Below are 20,987 nucleotides of genomic sequence, written 5' to 3'. Positions count from 1 at the left end.
TGTCTCTTGAGGGGCCAAACTGCCTCCAGTTGAGAACCATATTGCCTTAAAGCATGGTATGTGCCTCTGTAAGAGCATCTTCTCTTTTCTTTCTGTGACTTCACCCACTCCACAGTCACAGGAGCACAGAACTCTACAAAATGTTAGCTGGGTGTGGTGGCATGTGCCTGTAGTCCCAGCTACTCAGGAGGCTGAAGCAGGAAGATTGCTTGAGTCTGGGATGTCAAGGCTGCAGTGAGCCATGAGGGTGCCACTGCACTCCAGCCTGGGTGACAGAGCAAGACCATGTCTATTTAAAAACAGGCCAGGTGCGGTGGCTCACGCCTGTAATCCCAACACTTTGGGAGGCCAAGGCAGGAGGATCACCTGAGGTCAGGAGTTCAAGACCAGCCTGGCCAACATGGTGAAACCCCCATCTCTACTAAAAATACAAAAATTAGTTGGGCGTGGTGGCAGGCACCTGTAATCCCAGCTACTCGGGAGGCTGAGGCAGGAGAATCATCTGAACCTGGGAGGTGGAGGTTGCAGTGAGCTGAGAGCGCCACTGAACTCCAGCCTGGGTGACAGAGCGAGACTCCATCTCACAAACAAACAAACTCTATAAAATTTTAGATTATCTAATGAATCCAGAGAAAGAAAGGGACTCACCCAGCATCACATAACTAGTTAGTGGTAGAGCTGGAAAAAGTCAGGCTTCTGTTAACCACATAGCCCTGCTTTGCCATAGCACTGTTACTCTATAACCTGACATGTGCTGACAGGCTGCTGAATGCAGTCACTGAGGAAGACTTGTAATGATCCTAAGATCCTGAGCAATTATTTCATAATACTGCACAAAACCACCAGGAGCAGGAGAGAAGGCACCAAGGAAGAAATACTTTTATTAGGAGTCTACACATGTCAGAAAAACCCAGTTTAGTCACAGAAAAGGAGGCAAATATTGGTACAGAGGAAGAATCCAAGTGTGAAAATAATACCTCCATCTAAATATCCTAACAGAAATGCTGCTGAGTTTAGCCCAGGTGAAACTTCTGAAAGCTCCTGGTGAAAAGAGAGTTTTGCATAAAGAGAGAGCTCTCCAGCACTGCTGCATCTGAGCTTCTTATTAAAGTGACGGGTCTGGGCTAGCGGTAGAGGAAGAGATAAAGGGGATGTCTCATCACCCAAGCAAGGTCATCTGTGTTCAAGTGAGAGAAGAACCTTAGGGTTTTGGACAGAGTAAACTGGGCAGCAGAGGGAAAATGGCTGAGGAAACACAATGTCTAGGCAATGTGTGGCATAATGTGGAGGGGTCTGTGCAGTCTGGTGTGAGTGCATCTCCAGCAGGTCTTGGGAAACACTGGCATTCCTTCCTGGGGCCATTTTGGTTCTGTTCTGACTTCATTCGGAGCAGAACTGCCAATGTCCAGCACCAAGTCCTGGATCATAATTAGCTGAGTGGAATGGAGTGGCCACCCTATGACACCTGTACCTCTTCCTTTCTGGAGCAGTCGCTTTTCTCAGACCAAGTGAGATCTTACCCAGTAGGGGCCCAATCTAGAAATCACTCCCACCTTCATATGAGCACCAGGTGGAGAGAATCATTCTCATGAGTCAAAGCTTTAGATCTCGATCCTCAGATGATGTTCCTTGGACAGAAGTTCAGTCTGAAGTTATCTGTGTCAAGAGTAGCTGGCACTGCCTGTTGATAATGGGCCCAAGCGATGTGATGCTGCAGCTCTCTCAAAGAGGAGCTCTCTCTACTTTCACAGGCAGGAAAGGAGGAAATGAGGCAGGTTTCAGGGTAGTTAATGCCACTTAATTCTTCCATCGAATTTGCTATGGAAAGAGGAAACAATGAAGGTGTATGATCAGTTTTCACTTATCCCTATAGCAAGGCAGAGAAAATGCAACAAAACAAGGCTCATAGCTAGATAATGTAAAGAAAAGAAAAAGTAGAATCAGATCGGTAGGTAGGGGATGTTGAGAAATTTTTAAAAATATGTGGGGGAGTTCATTTATTCAAAGATGCATTAAACACCTATTTTGTATTTTACAAGCCTAATTGTGGTCATTTGACTCTAAGGTAGGTCCCAAAATACCTAACAGGGAACTAACTTTCATATTAACAAAAAGCTCAGTAATTTCATGCTGTGAGAGATGAACCAGCTGTGCTCCCCAGATAGCTAACATCTATTTCACCCACTTCTTATTTTCAACAGGTAGGTCCCATCCATCCCCATGAGACCATACAGTTTGGATATTCTGAATCTGAAACATGTTTTCATACTGTCTTTTTTTTTTTTTTTTTTTTTTTTGAGACGGAGTCTCGCTCTGTTGCCCAGGCTGGAGTGCAGTGGCCGGATCTCAGCTCACTGCAAGCTCCGCCTCCCAGGTTTATGCCATTCTCCTGCCTCAGCCTCCCGAGTAGCTGGGACTACAGGTGCCCACCACCTCACCCGGCTAGTTTTTTGTATTTTTTTAGTAGAGACGGGGTTTCACCGTGTTAGCCAGGATGGTCTTGATCTCCTGACCTCGTGATCCGCCCGTCTCAGCCTCCCTAAGTGCTCGGATTACAGGCTTGAGCCACCGCGCCCGGCCTATACTTTCAATATTTAGTTTCTCCTACCTGCTAGGTTTAACTATTATCAGAGCATTACAGTTAAGTCTTAGCTTGAGGTCCCCAGATTACCCCCCTATCATACCGCATCTCAGGAGTAATTTCTGCTATTAAAAGCAGTACTTTTGACATTGTGGCCAGAGGACAGCCTTACATCCATGTGGATTAGCCAACTGCAATCCTTCCAGGCCTTGGGAACATACACTTGGTACTGTTTTGTGAACTGTCTCCTGAGCCTGCTGGAGGGATAAACTGTAGCTGCTCACCGAGCTGCTGAGAAGAGCATCAATCTTCTCCTCCTCTGCTGATCCTTTATCTACCTTACTCCTGTATGCTAGCAACTGTTGACGATCCTTCAGGTCCCGGCAGGTCTGTGCATCAAAACAAACAATACAAACCTCCAATCAGCCTTCTGTACAGGGTTCTTTTTGCCCAGGATGGTCTCAAACTCCTGGGCTCAAGCAATCCTCTCTCCTCAGGCTCCTGAGTAGCTGGAACTACAGGTGTGTGCCACTGTGCCAACATGAGGGCTTATTTCTTTCTGTCATCATCACTTTGACCCAAGACTCAAAGAGAGGCTAAGAGGCTATAGTGGGATGACAGTGAGGTCCAATGCCTACAGAACTCCATGTTGGAGAGAAGACTACACAGCTTATGTAGCTTGATTTAGTTCTATGAATTCTCTAAGTATGACAAGTTTATGAAAACACAGAGAAACCAGTCAGAGGGCTGGGAAAATAATACAGGAATGCTGGTCTCCAAACGAACTCTTGCCAGATGATTCTGTTCATTCAGTCAAAACTGGCGGGAGCACCTCAGGATCTTGGACAGAGAATATTATAATCCCCACCACTGTCCCCCCGCCACTGAGGATCTAACGGAGGACTCCCATTTCTTGAGGACTCACATCAATGACGACATCATGGCACTTGAACTTAGTGGCTAAGTTCAACTTTGTGTCCACATCTTCCACCAGATTGACATATTCCTGTAATATCTGTGGGAAGAGGTACTTCCGATTAATGATTCAAAGACCCATAAGGCACAGAGCTCTACAAGGTAGAAAAGAAAGTCCTGAAGACGGCAAAAGAGTTCAACAGCAAACGTGTACAATTCCCGTCATCAACCATAGGACTAGTTCTGCAATGGGAATGAGGTAATGCTACACAGTACTTCCATGCTGCCTCAGTAAGCAGGAAAGAGCACACTTCTCCTGATCCTAGAGCCAGATACACACGCCAACAATGACAGTGCTCTAGATCTGATCCAGTGCTTTGCTCATTCTTCCCTGATGTCTTTTCTCCACGAGTTCTGCTTTTCTATCATTTGAACGGTACATCAGTATTCCACTTGGGCTAACATAGTAGATGCTACTCAGAGAGGACAGTTTGGAATTGTTTCTAAAGGGGAGAAAGGGAGAGAATTTCAATCCCTGGACTTTTCTGTCTTGAGGCCTATTGCAACCATTGTGCTGCCTTTAAAGGAAAACAAGGGCAGATCGGGTTTCCCATCACTGACCAGTAAGAGGCTTAAAGTTAGGTATCTGAGAATATCCTGTACCCAACTCTCTTTAGGAGCCATTACCTGCACAGGGGCATTGTTCTTGTGCAAAATTTCGACAACCCGATGGAACCCAATGGGTGCTCTCTTCTTGGTATAGCCCAGCCAGTTCTGAAAGAGGAAGATGGGGCAGCGGTAGGTAGGCCAGGCACACTCAACACATTCTAGGCTAGTCTATGTTTTACGATCAGACCAGAATAATGTGGTGGGTGGGTGGAGGTGCTGAAGGATACAGAAATAATGAGAAATGAATTTTTCAGAAAAATCAAGCGATTTGAGAAAGTAGAAATGAATCAGGTTTGAAATAACTTCTTAGATCTATAGAAATGAATGCAGGGAAAAGTCTTGAAATACTACTAAATGGGATAAGTAACTTACTTAATATTTGTAATATGAACTTATCAATGTAGAAAATAATTCCATCTTCCATATCTTTATAAGTATAGATGTTTATTTGCAAATTCATGAGGGAAGGTCTAAACTTTTAACAGTGTTTGCCTTGAGAAAGGGGGTGAGATAGGAGTAGGTAGAAAATGAAAAAGGAACTTCACTCTTTCTATACTTTAATACAGTGTTTGATTTTGACAACAGACATGTATTGCTTTGTTAATACAACTAATTAAATAATTAACAAATGGGAAAAACAGAAAAAATTTCAAACCTACAATGGAAAAACAGATATTTAAAATGTAAACCAATTCATATGGAATCACCAAAGATCCCACATAGCCAAAGCAATCAATGTTAAAGAAAAACAAAATGGAGGCCGGGTGCGGTGGTTCATGTCTGTAATCCCAGCACTTTGGGAGGCCGAGGTGGGAGGATCACTTGAGGCCAGGAGTTCGAGACCAGCCTGGCCAACACGGTGAAGCCCCATCCTTACTAAAAATACAAAAATCAGCTAGGCATGGTGGCACATGCCTTTAATCCCAGCTACTTGGGAGGCTAAGGCAGGAGATTAGCTGGAACCTAGGAGGCGAGGTTGCAGTGAGCCGAGATTGCACTACTGCACTCCAACGTGGGTGACAGAGCAAGTCTCCATCTCAAAACAAGAAAAAAGGGGGAGTGGGTAGGGGTAGGAGGCAACATGCTTCATGATTTCAGATTATATTACAAAGTTATATACAGTAATCAAAACAGTACAGTGCTGGCATAAAAACAAACACATACACCAGCGGAATAGAATAGAGAGCCTAGAAATAAACCCAAGCATACATGGTCAGCTAATTTTCAACAAAAGCACCAAGTGGACCCAATGGGGAAAGGATAGTCTCTTCAACAAGTGGTGCTGGGAAAACTGGATTTCCACATGCAAAACAATGAAATTAGACCTTTATCTTACACCATACACAAAAATCAACTCAAAATGGATAACAGACCTAAGCATAAGACCTGAAGCCATAAAACTCCTAGAAGAAAACATGGGAAAAAGTTCCTTGACATTGGCCTTGACAATGATTTTTTGGATATCACACCAAAGGCTCAAACTACAAAAGCAAAAAATAAATTGGATTACATCAAACTAAAAAGCTGCACGTGGCAAAGGAAACAATCAAAATGAAAGGCAGCCTATGGGTTAGAAGAAAATATTTGTAAACCACATATCTGATAAGGGATCAATATCTAAAACATATAAAGAACTCACACAAGTCAATAGCAGAAATAAAAATTACCAGATTTTAAAAATGGGCAAAAGACCTGAATGGACATTTCTCCAAAGAAACATGAAAATGGCCAAGAGGTATATGAAAAGGTGATCAATATCACTAATCATCAGGGAAATGCAAATCAAAACTACAATAAGACATCACATCACACCTGTTAAGATGGCTGTTATCAAAAAGACAAATGATGTGTTAGCAAGGGTGCGGGGAAAGGGAACTCTTGTACCCTGTTGGTGGGAATGTAGATTGGGGTAGCCAATGTGGACAACAGCCTGCTGTGAGCTACGGTCATGCCACTGCACTTCAGCCTGGGTGAGAGTGAGAGCCTCTCTCAAAAAAAAATAAATAAATAAAAATAAAAATAGAACTACCATATGACCCAGTAATCAATCCTTCTTTTTTTTTTTTTTTTTTTTTTTTTTTTTGAGACGGAGTCTCGCTCTGTCGCCCGGGCTGGAGTGCAGTGGCCGGATCTCAGCTCACTGCAAGCTCCGCCTCCCGGTTCACGCCATTCTCCTGCCTCAGCCTCCGGAGTAGCTGGGACTACAGGCGCCCGCCACCTCGCCCGGCTAGCTTTTTGTATTTTTTTAGTAGAGACGGGGTTTCACCGTGTTAGCCAGGATGGTCTCGATCTCCTGACCTCGTGATCCGCCCGCCTCGGCCTCCCAAAGTACTGGGATTACAGGCTTGAGCCACCGCGCCCGGCCTCAATCCTTCTTTTGAGTATATACCCAAAAGAAATGAAATCATTACCTCATAAAGATACTTGCATTTCCACATTCATTGTAACACTATTCACGAGATGTTAACTATTCATGAAATGTAACTATTATAAGTTATTGCTGAGAATTTAAATGTCTATAACTTACAAAAATAATAAACAAATAAATAATTCCCTCCCCCCAAAAAAATAGCCAAGATAAGGAAATAATTTAAGTGTTCATTGACAGATAAATGGATACAGAAACTATGGAACTATGGTGTATATATATACATACATGCTGGAACATTAGCTTTAGAGATCTAATTACAAGATGAGGACTCTAGTTAATAATATTGTACTGTAATCAGGAGTTTTGCTAAATGAGTAGATTTTAGCTGCTTTTGCCACAAAAAATAATTTGAGATGACAGATATGTTGATTTGATTCACTGTAGTAACCATTTTACCATCTACATGTAACTCATAACATCTTATTGTATAACTTATATACAATATATAACATTTATCTTTAAAAAAAAAGAAGAAAGATAACAAGCGTTGGCAAGGGTGTAGCAAAAAGAGACCCCAGTATACTGTTGTCAGTGGGAATGTAAATTAGTGCAGTCATCATGAAAAACAGTATAGGCATTCCTCAAAAATGTTTAAACAGAACTAAAATATTATCCAGAAATCCCACTATTGGGTATATATCCAAAGGAAATGCAATCAGCATCTCACAGAGACATCTACACTCCTATGTTTATTGTGGCATTATTCGCAAGAGCGAAGATATGGAAATAACTTAAGTGTCTATTGATGGATGAATCGATAAACAAATTGTGGTACATATATACAATGGAATGTATTCAGAACTTAATAAGGAGATCCTGACATGGGACAGCATGGATGAACCCAGAGGACATTATGCTAAGTGAAACAAGCCAGACACAGAAAGGAAAATAACTTCATGATCTCACTCATATGTAGGATCTACAAAAGTCAAACACATAAAAAGTAGTTTCCAGAGAGGGGAAAATGGAGGTCAAAGTTGTAGTTATGAGGATGAATAAATTTAGAAATCTAATGTACAGCATGAGGACTACAGTTAATAATAGTGTAGTGTATACTGGAAATTTGCTAAGAGAGTGAATTTTAGGGGCTCTTACCACACTCACAAAAAATGGCTAACTGTGAGATGATGGATGTTAATTGGTGTGACTGTATAATCATTTCACTATGTATATGTAGATCAAAACATTATGTTGTACCTTAAATATATACAATAAAAATTAATTTTAAAAAAGGCAAATCAGTAGAGACATGACAACAAAACTCAGTGCAAGGTCTTTGATTGGATCCTGACAGGAGAAAATACAGAAGCAAACCAAAACAGCTATAAAGAACGAATTTAAATACGGACCATGATTACATATATATTATTATATTAATGTTAAATTTTTTTAGTGATAATTATATATATATGTAAGTTTTTTTTTTTGAGACAGGATTTTACTCTTGTTGTCCAGGCTGGAGTGCAATGGTGCAATCTTGGCTCACTGCAACCTCCACCTTCTGTGTTCAAGCAATTCTCTCGCCTCAGCCTCCCGAGTAGCTGGGATTACAGGCGCACATCACCAAGCCCAGCTAATTTTTGTATTTTTAGTAGAGACGGGGTTTCACCATGTTGGCCAGGATGGTCTCAAACTCCTGACCTCAGGTGATCCATCCACCTCGGCCTCCCAAAGTGCTGGGATTAAAGGCGTGAGCCACTGTGCCTGGCCCAATATTGTGCTTATGAAGTATTGGGTGTTAAGATGTCTACAACTTACTTTCAAATGATTCAGAAAAGAAAAACACATAGGTATAGAAAAAGAGAAAGCATATATAGCAAAATTGTTTCTTTTTTTTTGAGATGGAGTCTCGCTCTGTCGCCCAGGCTGGAGTGCAGTGGCGTGATCTCGGCTCATTGCAAGTTCCGCCTCCCGGGTTCACGCCATTCTCCTGCCTTGGCCTCCCGAGTAGCTGGGACTACAGGCACCTGCCACCACACCCGATTAATTTTTTGTACTTTTAGTAGAGATGGGGTTTCACTGTTTTAGCTAGGATGGTCTCGATCTCCTGACCTCGTGATCCACCCTCCTTGGCCTCCCGAAGTGCTGGGATTACAGGTGTGAGCCACAGCACCCGGCCAAAATTGTTAATAAATGAGTGATGTAGATAAAGACTATTATACTATTATAATATATATTTGATAATTATATGAACTATAAAATTCATTCTTTCAACTTTTCTTTAGGTTTGAAATTTTGGAAAATAAAAGTTGGAGGAAAAATGTACACCAGTAAGCAGAACTTGTAACATGATAGAACCCTTCTGTCTCCCAAGGCCTCAGTAGCACTAAACAGTTCCAGGGCACACACCTTTGTGGTGAATAGGGCATCTACATCATTCCAGGCTCGAAGCTTGGCACGAGCAGCCAGGGCTGTCAGCACATACTGTTTGTCTGGGATCTGGAAAGCAGAGACCAAGAAAAATTAAAGGGAAGTAGAAATACATCAATGGGGGTGCTTGAGAATTTTAGAAAAGACAGACATTAAATATTTCCTGATATTGACTCTGCTCTTAAAAATCAAAACATTTCTCAGTTCAAGAACTTCTTAATTTCCAAGCCCCACCACTGCTATAGGGCATTCAGTCTTCTCTCACTTTCCCAAACTCATTGCTTTCCACCTTCAACCTTGCATATCAAAGGACATACTGTACAGGGTTACAAAGCAACATCCACTCCATGTAGTTACCCTGATCACTCCTTTCATAACACTGACCAATTCGTATCTACCTTAAATGTCTTCTTCAGGTTGATGGGACTGCTGAACGTCCCCTAGGATGAAAGCGAAAAAGGAACTTTAGTGATATTGACTTTCCCATGTGCCACCCAAGCTCTCATTTTCTCTCCCACTACAGAGACTTTCTACATCTTACTCTGTTGCCATTTAAACACAGAAGTTAATTTCAGGGAAAAGCTCCATTGGGAATAGTCAGATACCACTACAAGCTGGCTTATCGGGAACTGGATTAATAAGTATGGTGCTTTTTCCCATTTTCTGCTAATCCAAATAAGGGGAAAATGTCTGCCTGTTATCATGGAATCTAAACTTCTTTGAAAAAGTTTGGAAGAAGGCTCACGCCTATAATCCCAGCACTTTGGGAGGCCGAGGCAGGTGGATCACGAGGTCAGTTCAAGACCAGCTTGGCCAGCATGGTGAAACCCTATCTCTACTAAAAATACAAAAAAAAAAAAATTAGCCAGGAGTAGTGGCACACACCTGTAATCCCAGCTACTCAGGAGGCTGAGGCAGGAGAATTGCTTGAACCTGGGAGGTGGAGGTTACAGTGAGCCAAGATCACACCACTGTGCTCCAGCCTGAGTGACAGAGCAAAACTCCATCTCAGAAAAAAAAAAGTATCCACAGCTACTTGCTACCCTGCTGCTCTTCTCCACACCATGCTAATCCATTTGAAATCATGGACTTTTGAACAGAAACTTCTACAGGTAACAGCACCAGGGATAGAACTTGCTATGCTAGCATGCCAGCTCACTGGAAGCCACAAACCTTACAAACCTCTTCACTCCTGGCCAGATGAGACCCTCTTACCCCTGGTGAGGGCCAGGAAAGCTTCCGGGTGGATTTCTGAGAACTATACACACCCATTATTAATAGAGTACGTAAAAGTACTGGATGTGAACTATGTTCTTTTTGTGGAATCTTCCATATTTTGCCTGTACCTCAGCCTCCGTGTAGTGATAGAAGCAGGAGTAGAAAAGCGTTGTCACTAGTGGCATGTTGAGGATGGAAGCTTTGCGGGGGTGCTTTCGGAAGATCTCAGTCTGTCCTGCTGATTCTAGATGGCGATCATTTGCCTGTGGTAGAGTAAGCCAAGTAAAAAACAAAACAAAACAAAAAACCAAAACAACAACAACAAAAAACAATGTCCATGGAGTAGAGGCAGGAGAAAAGTCTTTTAATACTACAGCAGTTGTGTTTCCCACCCTAGGAGTGAAAACAAAGAAGAGAAAAAGAAAGAAATTGCCTAGGATATCCCCAGGGTAGTTTAAAATCCATAAAGTGATCATGGATCCACGTTGGATGGAAACAAATAGAAGTGGTGATGACATGGGAGATTTGGGATGAAGAAGAAATACTTCCAGGTTAACAGCTGGTAAGAGGAAAAAGGATCCTAAAAACAATGGAGGAAGGGGGCTATTGTGTAGAGGCAGAAAATGAAAGGCTTTTAGAAACCAACAAGAAATGACCCACGTGCAGAGTATAGAAATCTCCTAGATGCTGAATGGCACTGAGCCTTGGCACGCAGAAGATGTAGAGATGAGGAGTCTAACCTCAATAATGATCTGGCGTTCCAGGAGCGTGTAATGGTCCTGTATGTGTGCAGAATCTTCTGCTGAAAATGGCAAGCTGGTAGAGTGCCAGAAGGTTAGTACTTTTCTCTATTCGAAAAAGGAAACAAACCCAACTAAACTAAATCACCAGCATAAGTATAAGAGGCTCATGGTGCCTCACAAGTCTGATCTCAGTTCACCTTTAGAGCATCCCTTAGAGGAAGAAAGACATAGCATGAATGGCGTGAATTTCATATTAAAGGTTTTGCCAATTCAAGAGGGATCCTGAAAGTCCACAAAATACTTATAGTCACTCATAATTTTGCTGATAAATGAAGTAGGATCTTCTCATTTTGGGAGCTGGAATATTTGGTGAACCAGTCACAAAGCTAATGAGTGAGCCTAGGCAACTGCCCATCATCCACATCCCAGTGAAATTCTGTGGCTTGTGCTTAACTTACTGAGGGGACACCTAGATTTGTTAGCCATTTTTTTTATTGCAGAGTACAAAAGGTAAATTAAATTACATGGCATGGTGGTATGTTTATAGATTGACAAATATCACAAATGTCAAGGGTCCTATCTTCAACACTGCATTATGCTTTTTGTTTGTTTTGAGATGGAGTCTATCTGTGTCGCCCAGGCTGGAGTGCCGTGGAGTGATCTTGGCTCACTACAATCTCCACCTCCTGAGTTCAAGCAATTCACCTGCCTCAGCCTCCCGAGTAGCTGGGACTACAGGCGCATGCTGCCACGCCCCGCTAATTTTTGTATTTTTAGTAGAGACGGGGTTTCACCATGTTGGCCAGGATGGTCTTGATCTCCTAACCTTGTGATCTACCCACCTCAACCTCCCAAAGTGCTGGGATTACAGGCGTGAGCTGCCACGCCCGGCTGCATTATTGTTATACATGAAGATGCTAAGGGACAGCATCTTGCCAAAAAGTTATGTGGTCAGTCAATGGGGAAGGCCAGGAACAGAAGTCAGATTTTAAATGCCCAGTTCACAGGTCTATCTTTTAAAAAGCACTGCATTATTCCCCGTACTCTGCTCACTCCAGGAAGAACTCTGAGTTTTAATTGCACTATTCCAGATAAGTTTTAGCCACAGTGAATTTTTAGAAGAGATAAATTAGAGAGATGCTTTAAATTCTAGTTACTTCATTATTTTAACTTTTCTCCTTGTTTTCCAGAGGCCATATAACATATCTCAGTATTTGGGTAACATTACATGGATTTCACTGATATAATCAAATTTCTAAACTTGAAGCCGGGAAATCACGTCACATGAGGAGTGGTTGAAACAAGCATGGGCGCTGAACCTGAAGAAGCAAGGACTACTTGAGAGACGCTATACCTGTCTCGAAAGATACAGGGAAGCAAGTTTCAGCTTAACATAAGGAAGCACTTTCCAACAACGAAGGTTGTTCAAAAACAAACTGAGCTGTTTCAAGAGCAACGGGCACCCTGTCACAGGAATATGTGGAGCTGGGTTTTATAATAATTTAAATTCTGGATGAAAGCTTGCCCTGGATCAGTGGTTCTTGGACTTTGGGGTTTCAAGGACCAGTGACACTGAAAAAAATGCATCAGGTCCCTAAAGTATTGCTATCTTTTTATTACCTAAGGTCACAAAAAAAGGTACAACGCATTTTGGTACCAAATAAGAGGAGAAAAGTGAGGACAAAAATCCTCCAATAAAAGATAGCCTTTCAAATTAAATAAATTTGGCTTTAGGAAAAAAAAATCTCTCTACATTTGTCTTTTTTTTTTTTCTCGGTTTACCACTAAGCAGTGGAAACTCTGCTGGGGACTAGTGTGTGAACACCACTGCATGAGGCGACCCTGAATGATGCTGGTATGATTCACTGTTAGCCCTTCCCTTCCTGCCTATCCATTCCACCCTTTTTAATTTTCTTCATTCCTTCTGGGTAAAGGTATTGATACTTAAAATCACTTCTCCCCCATACTTACCCAATACAGGTCTTAAGAAATTCTTTTCGTTTGTCAGGGTCCCGAATGTTCAAATGCTCTCGATAATGAGATAGCTACAAAAAGCAGAAAAAGGCTTTGAGGTATTTTGTCTCCTTAGATGAGGGAGATAGCTGAATAACTGAACTTCCCGTGCTTTAAAAAAAAACCAAATTCTTCATTTCTGGGTATAAATGGTTATGGGGGGCGGGCGGGGGGATAGGCAAAGAGTGACTACATATCATTAGTAGGTTTATCTATAACTGCACTGTACAATACAATAGCCTCTAGCTACAACTGTTTCTTTAAATTTAAATTAATTAAAGTAGAAATGCACCTCCTTAGTTAACACTAGCTACTTTTAAAGAACTCAATAGCTACATGTGACCAGGGGCTACTATATTGGACAACACAAATATGTAAATTTTTTTTTTTTTTGAGACGGAGTCTCGCTTTTGTTGCCCAGGCTGGAGTACAATGGCACAATCTCAGCTTATTGCAGCCTCTGCCTCCCGGGTTCAAGTGATTCTCCTGCCTCAGCCTCCCGAGTAGCTGGGATTACAAGCACCCACCACCATCCCTGGCTAATTTTTGTTATTTTTAGTAGAGGCACGGTTTCACCATCATGGTCTCAAACTCCTGACCTCAGGTGACCCGCCCCACCTTGGTCTCCCAATGTGCTGGGATTACAGGCGTGAGCCACCGCGCCCAGCCCAAATATGGAATATTTCCATCATTGTAGAAAGTTCTATTGGCCAGTGCTGATCTATATAATGAAGCACTGAGTAGATACAGTACTGAGCTTTACCTTTAAATTTCACTTTAGCCTCAGTATTTAACCAAAAATGAATATTTTGCTTCAGATTTAGATTTTGAAAAGTCAAAGAGCTAAATGCGTATTTCAGTGTTATTTTTGGCATCCTTGACCATGTACATGATCAATGGTAGTATGATCATGTCAACATCTAACAATTAGCATCAGTAATATAAATAGGGCATGTCATTCTGACTCACTGTTCATAAATATTCACAGATTGAGCCAACAGCTATATATAAAAATGTAAATGTATATAAAAATGTAAGTGTAAAAATGTAAAAAACATAAGACAGAATAACAGAAATTATATATCATAACCCAATCTTTGTAAAACATTTCATATAAAATAGTTGGTATACAATCATTCCTAATATTAAAGAAAGTAATCTTTAAGAGGTATAGTTAATTTTTTGTTATTCAATTCCATTTCAGCCTTAGGTCTTTCAAGAAAAGTTCTTCTTGGGAAACCTTCATATTCTGTGGACATACACTAAAAGTGTTCTATCAGCTTTGCCACTTCCAAAGTTTACAAGGTTGAAAAATTCAAAATCTATATACAACAACATGCATGATAAATCATCTTCAATTCAAACATGAGTATAAAGAAAATAAAGTTTTAGATTAAAATGAGTTACCCAAAACACATTTATTCTCACTAATCAAATTCAAAACAAAAAAGTTTATAAGAATGCTGTAAGAAGAAAAATCCTTATAGTTTTGAACTTAGAGAGATTTAAAAATATAAATAGCTTTTCAATAATTACTACAGGCTGCCAATCATTTTCAGTTGATTAAGAAAAAGGATTTTTCAGATTGTCTCATGCTTTGAATATTAAGTACAAGTTCCTTTCAGAAAACATGTTGCTGAGCCAGGTGAGGTGGTTCACATCTGTAATCCTAAAACTTTGGGAGGCCAAGGTGGGAGGACAGCTTCAAGCTAGGAGTTTGAGACCAGCCTGGCAAACAAAGTGAGACCCCTATCTCTACAAAAAGATTTTAAAAAATTAGTCAGGTGTGGTCATGTGCACCTGTAGTCTCAGCTACTTGGGAGCCTGAGGCTTGAACCAGGAATTGGGAGTCTGCAGTAAACTATATGTAAAATACATGATCATGCACCACTGTAATCCAGCCTGTCTCAAAACAAAAACAAAAACAAAAACAAAAAAAAAACCCATGTTTCTGAAAAGCATTTTCAGTATTATATTGTAATTATGCTGTTCAAAGGTTAACAATACTTAATGTGCCAACTGAATGTGTTGTACAGTAACTAAAAAAGCAATCCTGCCATCAACAGTGCTGAGAAATCCTTTTTTTGAGACAAGGTCTCATTCTTTCGCCCAGACATGACCTCCCAGACTTAAGCAATCCTCCCATCTCAGCTTCCCAGGTAGCTGGAACTACAGGCATGCGCCACCATGCTTTACTAATTTTTACAATTTTTTTAGAGATGGGATCTCACTATGTTGCCCAGGCTAGTCTCCAACTCCTGGACTCTAGTGTTCCTCCCACCTCAGCCTCCCAAGTGCTGGCATTACAGGCATAAGCCACCATGCTTGGCTAGAAATTCTTATATCTGCATTATAATGACAAGTTTTTTGTTTTTTTTTTTTAACATGAATTGCTGAAGTTTTAATAATACAATTGAGTTTTTGGTAAAATTTCAGATTTATTCTTATATTCCAGGAGTTCATTCTATGATTGTGAAAATCTGCCAAAATTCAGTCTTAACACTTGGCCATTGAATTCTCAGCCAAAACATGTTGGGTGTATCATCAACTTGACCTATCTTCCTTCTTGACCCATATCTGGTTTCTTAGCCTCTTAGCCTTCAACATTTTCTTTGTGAGAAGCCAAAACCCCAAAACTCCTACCAACCAGGACCTGAAAACAACCGAAAAACAAATCACAAATTGACCAGGCCAATTTTCACATATTTATTTTTTAAAACTTATTCATAAGCCCAACCAAAAGAGCATATAAAAAGAAAAATACATCATTCAGATTAAGTTTTCAGGTTTTCCAGGTGCCTCTCTCTTCTGTATATAATCAATATCAAAGGAAATAGCTCAATCAGTCTAGGATCTTAGAGGCTGAGGTTTGACTTAGATTTCTGGGTTTGTTTCTTTTCTGAGACAGAGTCTCACTCTATCATCCAGGCTGAAGTGCAATGGCATGATCTCAGCTCACTGCAACCTCCCCCTCCCAGGTTATAGAAATTCTCCTGCCTCAGCCTTCCAAGCAGCTGGGATTACAGGCGTGCGCCACCACACCCGGCTGATTTTTGTAATTTTAGTAGAGACAGGGTTTCGCCATGTTGGCCAGGCTGGTCTTGAACTCCTGACCTCAGGTGATTCGACCACCTCGGCCTCCCAAAATGCTGGGATTACGGGCGTGAGCCACTGTGCCCAGCCTAGATTTCTGTTAAACTGGTCCCCAACTGAAACAAAGGCCACACTTACCGCCAGCTCTTCTGTTCTATCTAGGAACCTGGGAAGAAGCAGAAGGGAGCAGGGCATTTGTATCTATTGATGTGTGGCAGTATAACCTCACAAAATAGAGTGCCTCCTCTAGGAGAAACACAGTTCAGACTCATTTCCCTCTATACACAAGATAAACGGTTGATCAGGTATCATTGTTCCCCTGGTCTCTCTGGCTGATCAAAAAGCAAGGACACGAAAGTATTGCAAGGAACTAATAACTTTGTTAACAGGTCTGACAGGGAAGCTCAGAGCCATCTACTCGGGCCCACAGAAAACTTGGTTGTTTTTTTTTTTTCCCCTAAGATTAAAGCACTATTCTCTGTCCATACAATCTTGAAAACATATTTTCTATATTGTTCTTTACTGTTTTCATGGACAGAACACAATGTGTTTTGTCTCCCCCAAAGGCTTAGGTAAAACCTTGGAGCACCAGGACTTTTGTCTTCTGATTCTTCTTTACTCTGAATAGACCACCATAATTAACATTACCATTTTGGCTTGGAGGTGATGCCTGATAAAGCCTTGTTCGCTGGGAAAGAGGAAGGAAGGGAAGGAGGAAGGAAGGAAGCAGCCAGCCTCCGTGACCATGTCTTCTTTTGCAAATTTCTGGCTAACACCTGTAATCTTGACCCTAACCAGGTAACCTGCTTTTTAAACCCCACCTTAGTCTTCTGGGGAGCTCATTGCTGTGCTGGAGTCACTGGGTAATCAAGAGTCGCCTTGGGCCACATGTCAGTCTAAACAGAGGTTCTAACCATTTCCCTGACACTGAAGAAAGGACATCATATGCACCTATTTTATTTTATTTTATTTTTTATTTTTTTGAGACGGAGTCTCGCTCTGTCGCCGGGGCTGGAGTGCAGTGGCCGGATCTCAGCTCACTGCAAGCTCCGCCTCCCGGGTTCCCACCATTCTCCTGCCTCAGCCTCCTGAGTAGCTGGGACTACAGGCACCCGCCACGTCGCCCGGCTAGATTTTTGTATTTTTTAGTAGAGACGGGGTTTCACCATGTTAGCGAGGATGGTCTCCATCTCCTGACCTCGTGATCCGCCCGTCTCGGCCTCCCAAAGTGCTGGGATTACAGGTTTGAGCCACCGCGCCCGGCCATATGCACGTATTTTAATCCAAAGGTGGGAAATAGTCCCCACCGACTGGAATTAGAGGGAAGAAAAACATGGTAAAAGACCTCAGACCTCTTTACCCCCAGCAGACATGCCTTTCTCTCACCAATCAGAGTCCTACCTAGTTTTATAGGCCCATGCAAATCTAATCACTTCCATGAGGCTTTACTTGGGTATCCTGACTGAAAATATTTCCTTCTTCTCTTCTACTCTACTTCCCACTGGTATCACTTAGAAATCAAGTAATAAAAGATACCTTTATTCTACGTCTTTTTTAATAAAACACTTAATAAATATTAATACTACAAACTAGGTATTAGGCTAAGTGCTGGCTCACATACTACCCCTTCATCTTCATAATAACCCTGTGGGTAGGTGTGATCATCTCCATGTGAGAGATGTGAAAACCTCACGAAGAGGGCTGGTAACTTGGCCAAGGTCACTCTATGAATGATGTGGGAGATCTGTAATAACATTCAACCCAAGTGCGTGTGACTCCAAAGCCTGGTTCTTAACCAGCTTGCACCTTATCATAAGCTGTGCTGTACTGCTAGTTATCTCCTCACACTTCAATAGCTTGTTGGGCAGTTGGTGTCTTCTGTTCCTTTGTATCCCTCAGAGTGCTTTGAAACAAGTACTTACTCAACTTTATAGACCAGACGATCGGTTCTTACCTGAAGAGGTCTAAAAGCAGCTTTTGATCCCCTATTTCCTTAAGGAAGTGAATAAGATGTCTCAGGGCAACCTGTCGCACCTCCAGCTCTCGGAAGAGGATCTCTGTCAGACAGGCCGGATTTAGGTTGAGAAAGATTAAAGCCTATTAGTCAAGTGTGAAATTGGTCTCCCTACTCACACATTCCAAACAATATCTCATCAAAGCCTAACAAAAGCTAAGAATAGTTTACCCCTATGTCTTAATTCACCATCAACACACTCTATGGTCTTGGGCAGCTCATAGCCATTGAGTCAGCTTTTCTATTTCACACCAACCCAAACAGCAGGCACTTAGCATGGATTCTGACTTCTTCAAACCAACACAGCCATCTGAGGGGGCTCTGTGGTTAATGTAGTCATCACCCTAACGGATGCCCTCAGAGATGTGATGTGTGCTCTGAAGTCTCAGGCCACCCCAGTTGTCTCTGAAATAGACTTGACTAATGAATTCTGGTATGAAAGGCACATGGCATTCTCCCCTCGAATGTGGCAGACACCTTGCTGACTGAAGATTTCCTGCAAGCCATTCTCACCTTTGCTCAGTGTCCTCTTCAGGAAAATCAGAACCTACAGGAGAAAAGAACAAAGACTGTGCAAACTTTCCAACACAGAGTCGTGCCCTGAGCACTACAGACACGGGGCCAGCAACTCATTAGCAATCTCTGCAGGTACAGTCACCAGCTCTGTATGTGATGGAAGGAAAGCCAATGGATATCTGGAACTGAGGTGTGTCTTGGGAGACCACATGCCCATGCCCATGCTGCTGAGAGACACCTCCCTCTGAAAGAGGATATGCTCACACCTCTCCTCCCTGAGATTGTTCCATATAACACACAGTAGCCAACCTTCTGTGTCTTGGTTACAATCAAGGGTTTCACATAGGCTGGGCATGGTGACTCATGCCCGTAATTCCAACACTTTGGGAGGCTGAGGGAGGTAGATTACTTGAGCCCAGGAGTGTGAGATCAGCTTGGGCAATATAGCAAGACCCTGTCTCTACAAAAACATTTAAAAATTAGCCAGGCAAGGCCAAGCGCAGTGGCTTACGCCTGTAATCCCAGCTCTTTGGGAGGCCGAGGCTGGTGGATCACCTGAGGTCAGGAGTTTGAGACCAGCCCAGCCAACGTGGTGAAACCCCATATCTACTAAAAATACAAAAATTAGCCTGGCGTGGTGGCCCACGCCTGTAATCCCAGCTACTTGGGAGGCTGAGGCAGGAGTATCGCGCAGTGAGCTGAGATTGTGCCACTGCACGCTAGCCTGGGTGACAGAGCGAGACTCCGTCTCAAAAACAAAAACAAAAAAAAACAAACTAGCCAGGCATGGTGGTATGCACCTGTGGTCCCAGCTACTCGGGGAGCTGAGGTAAGAGGATCACTTGAGCTCGGAAGGTCAAGGCTACAGCTAGCCATGATCACACCACTGCACTTCAACCTGGGCAACAGAGCAAGACCCTGTCTCCAAAAACAAAACAAAACAAAACAAAAAAAACCACAGGGTTCCACGCTTAGTACATGTGGCACCGGCTAAGCTCTTAAAGCACAGATTACTTAGACTCCTACACCTCCAAGGGGAATCCAGGATCTTTACTTAACATTTAACACAAAATGTTAGTCTGTTTGATTGGATTTTCAGAAACTAGTAAAAACAATAATTAAACAAACAACAACAAATTTGACAACTCACAGCCGTAATGACGTTTCCGTCATGCATGCTTACTGCCTCTTCTAGGAGTTGTAGTTTGTCCTGTAAGGAGCGAAATCTCTCTAGTGAGCAGACCTGGCAGAAAAACACTAGAATTAGTACAAAAGAAGACAGTTTTCTTTATTCCTTTGTCGCTGGATACTAAAGAATGAGCAATAATGAAACAAAATGTCCCCAACGAGAGTCTCTTTATTTTTACACTAGGGTCCCCAGAACTTATAAAACAGTAGGTTCCTACCACCCTCTCTAGTTCTAGTTCAGCCTGCTGCCCTACAAGAAGCTAATGTCCTGAAGTCTTGATAAAGTCAACAGAAATCACTTGTTCTTTTTTAAGAACCCTTACATCATAATTTGCATACAGTAGAATGTACCCTATTTAAGTATATAGTTCAGTGTTTTTTTTTTTTTTGATACAGAGTCTTCCTCTGTCGCCCAGGCTGGAGTGCAGTGGCATGATCTCAGCTCACTGCAAGCCCCACTTCCGGGTTCACCCATTCTCCTGCCTCAGCCTCCCGAGTAGCTGGGACTACAGGCGCCCGTCACCATACCCAGCTAATTTTTTTGTATTTTTAGTAGAGATGGGGTTTCACCATGGATCTCCTGACTTTGTGATCCACCAGCCTCGGCCTCCCAAAGTGCTGGGATTACAGGTGTGAGCCACCATGCCCGGCCAGTATCTCATAGTTTTAACTCACATTTTCTTGATAACTATAATTTTAGGTATATTTAAAAATGATTATTGGTCATTCATGAATCTTCTTCTGTGATGTGTCTGGTCAACGCTTGTGCCAATTTTTTATCAGACTGTCTACTTACCACTGAGCTAAGAGTTTTATCTTTTTTTTTTTTTTTTTTTTCGAGACAGGGTCTCACTGTATTGCCCAGGCTGGAGTGCAGTGGTATGATCATGGCTCAGTGCAGCCTCAACTTCCTGGGCTCAAGCAATCCTTCCACCTCAAGCCTCCTAAGTAGCTGGGACCATAGGTGAGTACCACCACACCTGGCTAATTTTTATTTTGTAATGATGGGATCTTGCTATACTGCCAGGTTTAATAAAAGTTTTATATATATTCTGGCCAAGTGCAGTGGCTCAGGCCTATAATCTCACACTTTTGGAGGCCAAGGCAGGCAGATCACCTAAGGTCAGGAGTTTGAGACCAGTCTGGTCAACATGGTGAAACCTCATCTCTACTAAAAATACAAAAATTAGCCGGGGGTGGTGGCACACACCTGTAATCCCAGCTACTCAGGAGGCT

The 20,987-nt window shown here is 42.1% G+C and overlaps 1 protein-coding gene and 1 long non-coding RNA gene across 4 annotated transcripts in view; both read right to left on the bottom strand.

The window, feature by feature from the left end:
- Positions 1 to 856: 856 nt before the first annotated feature.
- VIPAS39 (VPS33B interacting protein, apical-basolateral polarity regulator, spe-39 homolog) overlaps positions 857 to 20,987 on the bottom strand; it is a 34,270-nt gene continuing 14,139 nt past the window's right edge. For all 3 annotated transcript variants that reach the window (XM_033187283.1, XM_033187281.1, XM_033187284.1), the window contains 13 exons: positions 19,714 to 19,806; positions 18,561 to 18,594; positions 17,988 to 18,090; positions 16,172 to 16,199; positions 12,899 to 12,972; positions 10,925 to 11,000; positions 10,313 to 10,447; positions 9,365 to 9,406; positions 8,946 to 9,035; positions 4,184 to 4,270; positions 3,507 to 3,596; positions 2,866 to 2,970; positions 857 to 1,818 (listed from right to left, as the gene is read on the bottom strand). In XM_033187283.1, coding sequence (XP_033043174.1) covers positions 1,798 to 1,818; positions 2,866 to 2,970; positions 3,507 to 3,596; positions 4,184 to 4,270; positions 8,946 to 9,035; positions 9,365 to 9,406; positions 10,313 to 10,447; positions 10,925 to 11,000; positions 12,899 to 12,972; positions 16,172 to 16,199; positions 17,988 to 18,090; positions 18,561 to 18,594; positions 19,714 to 19,806 — 978 coding nt within the window. In that variant the 3' untranslated portion in view covers positions 857 to 1,797. The remainder of the gene's footprint in view (positions 1,819 to 2,865; positions 2,971 to 3,506; positions 3,597 to 4,183; positions 4,271 to 8,945; positions 9,036 to 9,364; positions 9,407 to 10,312; positions 10,448 to 10,924; positions 11,001 to 12,898; positions 12,973 to 16,171; positions 16,200 to 17,987; positions 18,091 to 18,560; positions 18,595 to 19,713; positions 19,807 to 20,987) is intronic.
- On the bottom strand, positions 16,490 to 17,980 carry LOC117069275. Its single transcript, XR_004431478.1, has 2 exons — positions 17,307 to 17,980; positions 16,490 to 16,984 (listed from the first exon to the last, which is right to left on the bottom strand). It is a non-coding gene; the product is annotated as an uncharacterized LOC117069275 (long non-coding RNA).

This window comes from Trachypithecus francoisi, unplaced genomic scaffold (assembly GCF_009764315.1).
Source record: "Trachypithecus francoisi isolate TF-2019V2 unplaced genomic scaffold, Tfra_2.0 Lachesis_group3, whole genome shotgun sequence".
Lineage (NCBI taxonomy): Eukaryota > Metazoa > Chordata > Mammalia > Primates > Cercopithecidae > Trachypithecus > Trachypithecus francoisi.
This window is presented reverse-complemented; position numbering and strand designations above follow the sequence as displayed.